At 31.3% G+C, this 8,457-nt stretch overlaps 1 protein-coding gene across 1 annotated transcript in view; it reads right to left on the bottom strand.

Moving 5' to 3' along the window:
- Window positions 1-4,653: 4,653 nt before the first annotated feature.
- LOC118196566 (2',5'-phosphodiesterase 12-like) overlaps window positions 4,654-8,457 on the bottom strand; it is a 52,626-nt gene continuing 48,822 nt past the window's right edge. Inside the window, exon 7 of the mRNA XM_035368037.2 lies at window positions 4,654-4,928. Coding sequence (XP_035223928.1) covers window positions 4,669-4,928 — 260 coding nt within the window. The 3' untranslated portion in view covers window positions 4,654-4,668. The remainder of the gene's footprint in view (window positions 4,929-8,457) is intronic.

Raw genomic sequence — 8,457 nt, 5'->3', positions numbered from 1 at the left:
TCACGACAAAACACTAAAGTACAGCTTCCGACTTGGTTGATTCTTCTCGAGCTAATCCCCGAACTCAAAATAATCTTTACGATAAAACTGTTAATCCCTGTACAGGCAGGGTATTTATAGCTTTTGATCTGTCTTAGAACATTCTGGGGGAAATCGGTAAGAATTCGTTCTAGAATGTCCTCGCTCCGTCTATACCCTATCGCTAATTTTGTCGCCAAATGAGCGATTTCGTGCCAAATCTGGCAAGCCTATCTTCTCTTGCCGTTTTGCCCGCAAAACCCGTTTTGCGGGGAAGCTATCTTACGGCTGATGAGCATTTTACAACACTGTTCCCTCCCTCTGTATGTACCGGGCAGTACAATCCTTGGACAGAAGCTAAATTCGATACAAACAAAAGGTAATAAAATAAGATAAATAAAGAAACAAATATTTACACTATTTACAAGTTATATACAGTCAAAAGTCGTTAATTCGGACACCCATAATCCGGACCTCAAAGCTACAAACTTTCTGCGCATGCGTCGCGTTGACGCATGCGCGTAAGACCTTTACCGCTGCGAATTTGCGTGTGCGCAAAATACGTTTACGAATGCGCGTTTAATGTACAACGGACGGGATAAGCTAAGCTAAAATTATCTAATTATCTATTTCAGTTAATGTTGCAGATTGCGTTGTTCCTTAATCTTCGAATTGGATCCGGATTATTATTTTTTGCAGACTGTTAGAGCAATTTTATAAAAGTAAGCTTGAACTTTCGATTATGTCAAATAGAATTTCCGATATATATTTACTAATATGTAAAGGATATACAAAGCGAAAGTATCTTTCGGGGTCCATTAAACAAAGAGTGGAATTGCTGCAAAAAATGGATAAAGGCATATCCTTTGTTTACCTTTAACGCCGCGGCGGCGTGCAATGAATTGGAAGTTGACTTGTCAGCACTATTCTTATCTTAAGGGCAGATGTTTTTATTTTATTTGGCTTATAATTGCTTACTCAATGTAGTATTTCATCTCGATGTACTCCGTCTTTGATATGATTTAAATCAAATGCCTCGTCATTATAATTCGCTTCCGATAGCGAAGAAAGTGACAGAGGTTATTGAAAACGAAAAAATTTCGATTGACAAATTAGTCGGTATTCTCGACACAGCAATTATAGGACTTGAACAGCGGAACTTTGTAACTGAACAAGAAATTATGTCTGTTTATAGAATTAAAGAGAATGTATTATCACGAAGCAACTTAAACAACTTACATTGAAAGAAATGTTTAATAAAGTAAACAAATAAATATTAAGCCTTTTTTTTGTAAATTTTGATACACTTTAGATCACAATTGTTCTTTATTTCGTAAATTACGGTTTCATATTTTTAATTTTATAATTTCTGCATGCCATTTTACCAGATTTAAACTGATGATCTATAATCCGGAAAAATCGATAATCCGGAATCGCCGAAGTCCCGACGAGTCCGGATTAATGACTTTTGACTGTACACAAATTAACCACATAACAATTTTAAATTATATTAATGAAAGTTCAGAATGAATGTCAGTTTAAGTTATACCCGGGTTAGTTACTTTTTCACTGCAATCCCAGACGTGTTTCTTTTTTGCACATGACACTCTGAAGATTCAGTCCTTTCAGAATTTTCATCTACAGGAAGATATGAAAAAGTTTTCTCACCACTCTGTAGTTTATTCACATCATGTGTACAGTTCATCTCGGTATTTTTAGCAGTTAGTACATGCTTATTTGCCTCTTTTTCCTCATTTCTCTCGTGCAATACTGAAGAATAAATTGTGTTTTAGATTCTTCATCAAGTATTGTCATCAATCATTCCAAATCCATGAACCCATAGAATGCAACAATTGGTATCAGAAGTGGGATCTGTGAGTGAACACCAGTGACCCACCTGCGGGAGAAGGCCCTGGCTGAGGAAATGAAAGCTTTAATCGACTTGTTAGCCAAGACAAAAGCCAAGCAAGAAGAGATGAAAGCCAGACAGAAGAAGATGAGGGCTGAGTTCAAGAGCCAAATAAAATCGTCTCAAGAAGAAATAAAAACCGGCTGCAAGAGCTACTCCAACGAATGATAGCGAAGCAATAAAAGATTTGAAGCGACATCTTTGAGCTTAGACAGAAAATTGGAGCCAGAATGAAAGATGTGTAAATGACAGTAGAGGCATCTGAAGAACTACAGAATGAAGAAAGGAAAGAAGTAGCTGAGAAAGATGAAAAAATGAAAGATGGGAAAGAAGTTTTTGATTCTCAAATGTCTGAAGTAGAAGTGGAAGAAATTGATAATACTGTTTGTAAAGAAGAAAAAATAAAAGAAGGGCTTTGTAAAGCATCTGAAAAACGTGAAGAAATAATTCATGGAAGAAAACTTCTGATTATCAAGTGGAGTAGAGATAGAAGAAAGTGAAAGTGTGACTGTTAAGTTGATAGAAACTGATAGCGAAGTTACAAAGTCGCAGTTAGAGAGTATTGAGTCATCTGAAAATCGTTGAGATTATAAAAAAAAATTTTTCGTTATCACGTTTTATAAAATATGAAATAGAGAATAAAAGAAATTCCAAATTTGGGCTTCCAGATGCCCATACTGAGGTGAAGGATTACACATTATTCAAAATTTGAAGGCTCTAGGTACCACTGCATACATTCATGCAAATTCTTCATTATTCAGTTTCTTTAAATAAAATACAGGATGATAATATTTAGTGCAACAATTTGAAAAGTGATACACCGTTTATAGTGATTTGACATAAAATTAATATCCCTTCTGGGCTAAGGCCCTTTGGGCGAAAAAAAATTTTTTTTTCAAGTTTTGAGTGATAAAGAAATCATCAGTGCCATAAATCTAGAGAATGGATAGAATTTGCAGAATTGAGAGAGATGTTGAAGATGACAATGAAATGGAAATTGTGCATGTCGAAATCTGGAACTTAAATGTTACTTGTTTTCATTTCATGATGATGGAACAACCATTCTGAATATTTAATAAACACAGCAACATTCTGGTGCTTCAAAATCTGCATTGATCATGCAGCAGCTAGCTGTCAGAGTTAAAAAAAAAATTGTCTTCTAAAAACGAATGTACGAAATTTGACAAAATTTTGTAACTTGTAAATTTTGATGGAGTTTGTTTATTCCAGTTTCTTCACAAATATTTCCCACAAAATAAAATATTGCATGGATTATTTGTTTATTGAAGAAAACAAATTTATCTACCAATTCAAGAGTATGTTAATAGTAGTCCTTGTGCATTTCAAATACACAAATAAACATCTTAAGAATTTCAAATAAACAAATTCAGAAAAGCTTATTGAAAGGAAAACTGACATGATTTAAAATTTAGTCTCTAATTTAAACAAACCTTCAGTTATCTGAGGTAGTTATTATCGTAATTACTTTGAAGAATGAGGATTCTATGATACTTAAATAGACGAGTTTGTTTCTAAAACATTCCAAAGGAGCCATACATTTTGTACATAAAGTATTTGGCAGTTTTAATTGTGTTTTATGAAATTCTGAAAGCTAATTCAATTTCATTTGCAGTAAGTTAAACTAACAATAGAAGTTAAAACAGTATTCTGAAACCCCATCTAGGTAAAAAAACAATGATTACACTTCAGGGGGGGAGCAATTCTAATACAAAAACAAGCAATAGTGAGATTTTTATATCATATATTTTTGAGAGATTGCAAGAGAATTACATACAGTAGGCACCACTTAATGTAATCACAATTAATTTTACCATTTTAATATTGTTATCAAACTGTCAAAGTCCCACATTTTGCATATTACAATATGGAAAATATATCACTTATTGTGATCAGCAATTCAATTGATGTAATTAAAATATTATAGAATGAATTTTTAAAACTGAAATAATGCCGTGAAATAAAAGATAAAATCTCTGAATAAATTTGAAATATATTATAGAAATTCTCAACAAGAGAAATATTTCTGAGTAAGAATCTTGATTTTGATTTCAGGCAACATTTAAGACTTGGAATAGAATCTCAGAAAATATAATATAGAACTGTTTTAAACATGCCAGCCTTTTAATCTATGATGAAAACTAAAAATGTCTCCAACTAACATGAATTATGCCGAATTTAACACTTGTGTGGATACTGATTACTAATCAACTATTAATGACTTTTTTCCTAATTAAAATACAATTGTAGTAAACATTTATATGCTTGTAGTCATATTAAGTTACAATCCACTGATAGTTTAAAGGATATTTTTTTCATCCCTTAATTATCATAAGTGTCATGGATAAATATGATCATATTCAGCAGCAGATCACATTAAATTCAAATTTTATTCTTTGTGGTGAATAAAACAAATATTTTGTTACTTGCAATATCGTAAATGGCATTAATTTCATAAAATTCCAAATCCATATAATATTTACAACTCACTTTTTGAGTTCTAGGTTCTCATCCTTCTTCAGAATATGTGATTTAATACAAAAATTAATAATAACAGCTTTTGGTGTTTTATTACACACTGTTAGTCTTTAACATTTTTACTACTGCAAATTCCAAGTCATAAAAAATATTTTAGTATTATTCTGGAGGTAACCATAAATGTGGCTATATAAATTGTAAAAGCTGATGAAATACACATTAGAAAAGAATTTAAATAATTAAATTTATTTCCATTTTAAAGTACATACTAATGCAATATGATCAGAGGGAAATACTTTATTTGGTAAAGCTTTATATTCAGTCACTTGCTCATGTGTTGGAAGTGGTACAATATCACCAACCTCCAAACAAGATTTATCATAAAATATATAGTCTAAACATCCAACAAATCCTTCAGTATAATTTGTATATTCTGGTGTCCCACAAGCACTGTCTAGCTGTAAGGAGTGAGACAAAGCTATTCCATTAACAACTTCTTCTGCATCTAATTAAAAAAAATCATATGTATAAACATTTATCTTCAATAAAAAAATTCAAGAATGTGCATGAAATGATTTCATCAAGATATATATGATCATATTCAAAATATGTGAAATACTTACATATATTAAGTCTAACTTGTTTCATACATTTCCTAATTATCTACTTTAAAAGTTTTTATATCATGCAAAATTTTTTTGATGTTTTCTATTTTCATAATTTATACATTAGTTGAATAAATATATATGGAGCACATAATAAAGCACATAAAAGTGCAAATATACAACATACAATGTCACACATACAAAACACAAAAAACATATTTAAAAAAATCTTAATATATTTACAATCTAAATATATTAAAAAAATCTTGAGGCAATAAAAAATAATTCTTAATTTTTTCCCTTAATTAGTGAAATAGCATTTTCAACATATTATTCTAATGCAACATTCAATAACTTGAGTAATAAATTTCATATTTTGAAAATGAAAATGGAAAATATTTGTGAAAAACACCTCATAAAATTTTAACTTCTTGTGAAAGATCATGTTTTGATTTTTTCATAATAAAATACTGCTTAAGATTTATTGGAAAATGAAGTGTCCATCCTAAATTTGAATTTCTTGTCCTTCCCTAAAAAAAAAAACTTATATTGTATTAGGTTTCTGCATCAACCTGTATTTTTGCCCACCTTGTTTAAATTATAACAGGTAATTTTCCAACATGGAAACAAAATCAATACTCAACAGAATACATAATATGAGATCCAGAGATAAAAAGGATTTAAAAATAAATGTTAACTATTTAGCTTAATCATCATTAAAATTTGTAAACACCACACTGAAATCTAATGCAGTAAACACTAAATACTAACTGCAATTTCAGTTTCAGATTATTATGTACTGTGTTTAAAAACAAATATTATTTGATTAATTTACTTCCTGATACACATACTGACGAACCTGCCAAACTTTACAAAACTATGAAAAGCTGCCAATTTGGCAACATTTTTGTGTGTAATGGAGTTATTCAATATTAAGTATGAAAATAAAGTATCATGTAAATTAAACTTACAAAACATAATGAAATATTTTACATTCACAACACATATATTAATTTTGTATATTACATCATAAATATAATGGAAATGGACACTGCTCGAATGAGAAAAGCAGGAAAGTGGACCACAAGTAAGATGCATGCCACTATATGCATCAGGAAAAGACACATTCTTGTTATCAGGAAAAGACACATTCTCAAGCATTAGAAAAGATGAGGAAGATATAAAAAGTGTCCCAAAAGTAGCGCAGGATTTAAATTTACAAAATTAGTCTTTATGCATGCATGAACTGGTAAGTAACAACATACTTTGAAAGAGTAAACTTTCTGATTAAATAAGGAAAATAATATTCAACAAATGTTTTCACATATCATTCCAATCTTTTGACAAACCTGTAGTCATATTTTCACAGACTTATGGCTCAATTATTGAGATAACATGTCAGATTTCTTCTTTAAGTTTTGGAATGGTTGATATGCATTTTTGGCTAATCTTTGGAATATGGTAACAGGTAGTTTGGCAACATTTTGGTAAGGCGATAAAGGTTACTAGCTAGGACTTTAGCAGTGTACATGGATAAAGTCAAGAGTGTGCACAATGCCATTTTTGTGCAATTCTGGGATGTTTTTTCAAGTGAAAATAGGTCGATGTTTACATGGATACCGTGTACGTGCAATTCTTAAAAACGCGGCAAGCAGTTTGCGATTCTGCACTTTCTCCCAATTTCGCACCTAATCTTCATCATGATTAAGCACTTTTGTTCCATAAAAGTTCTAGCATAAGTGTAATATGGCTAGCAGATTGTTGGAAAAAAAATGTTGAGTAAAAAAAAAAAAAAATTGCCTTTACTTCGTGAAAACAAAATGGCGTCCAAACAAAAACTAGCAGGTTGCTGTAGCAGGGTTGGTCGCCAAATTTTCTCCAAAAAATCGCCAAGTTACCACAATCCAAAGATTAACCGCATTTTCTGTAACATACCATTCAGATGAAAATGTCCGCTAAAGCTGATATTATTAGCAAAATCAGCATCCACTTTTAGATTCTCGAAGATCCAATAAATAAACATTGCACATGGTCATTTGGATTCAGCTGTTGAATAATTTAAATCTTGTATGGATATGCACATGTATTCGCAATAATCTTTTGCTGCATGGTACTTCTTGAAATATCCAATTCAAAAGACCTGGACTGAACTGACATTCTGAAACACTGAACAACATTAGCACATCAGCAGAAATGTTTTTGACCAAGCATCTGCTACAAAGATAGCCATTTCTTTTGCTTTCCATCACTAAACTTGCTTGTTCAAATTTCTAAACCACTCTTTTTAGTCATTCCATTTGACCTATTTTCACTGCCTTAACACACATGCAGTTTGTGGACAATTTCAGCACAATATTGTTTGTAATACGTTTTCACAGTTGGTGTATGTATTCCGGCAAAACCTCAAGGGCTATCTGCCTAAGGGAAGGGATGCCTTTGTGGAGGACTTTCTAAGTTTTTACAATACTTATACACTCCTGAATCATATAGTTCTCCATCATAACTAATTCACTACTAATCAGAATGTGGTTACTACAGGTGGCATTACAACTTCAATAATCTATTGCTGCCTTTTATCAATGAAATATATTTTTCATGTCAACAGATTAAAAAAATGATATTCTAAAGTTCGACAAGTATTCTTTAACAATCAAAATAATATGAGATTATTATTCTGCTGCTTTTTCTCTGCTTTTACACAAATTGTGTTATATAAGAAGACAAGTGAAGCAATTCCAAGTTCATATTCTTGTGCTTTTTCAACTGTTGTTAACTTTATATTTCCATTGTGCATTTTTCACCATGTACAGCTACACTTGGAAAGAAATGGTACAGTCATGGCTTTTTTTGGCAAAATACTATATGCCTGGAAATTATAGATTGCTTCTACTTGATTTGTTGCAAATCCAGTAAATGCATGACAAAAATGCAATAAAAATTTAACATGAGACTAATAAACACTGTTCCAGGGAAAAAAAAAAAAAAAAAGAAGACAACATTATGTAGATCTACGCTTGCTGTAATTGGTATATATTTGAAATAAAAAAGAAACCATCCCCACTCTTCCCCCCAAAGAATATTAATATGAGAAGAAAAACAAATAAAAATATGATCTGTTTAAAAAAAATTTGGAACAGCTTTTAGGGCTGCCAAACCTTTGCAAGAATTACAGTAGGAAGTGGTATTTTGGTGAGCCATCAGGTGCTGGCATAAGTACCAAAATTACATATCACAGTTGCCAAGCTTTACATATGGAAAATTGGGAAAATCTTGAGCAAAAAACCATGAGTTTCTGGGAGGTTTGCACACTGTATGGCAGCACAATTTAAAAAACTCTAAATTAACTGAATTTTGCTTTATAATACATGATTTAGGTTGTTCAAGCATTTATGATATGTTTTTGATGTTAAATAACTTTATATTTCACTA

This window comes from Stegodyphus dumicola, chromosome 3 (genome assembly GCF_044657685.1).
Source record: "Stegodyphus dumicola isolate Sdum_Otavi_A_Nest chromosome 3, ASM4465768v1".
Classification (NCBI taxonomy): domain Eukaryota; kingdom Metazoa; phylum Arthropoda; class Arachnida; order Araneae; family Eresidae; genus Stegodyphus; species Stegodyphus dumicola.
This window is presented reverse-complemented; position numbering and strand designations above follow the sequence as displayed.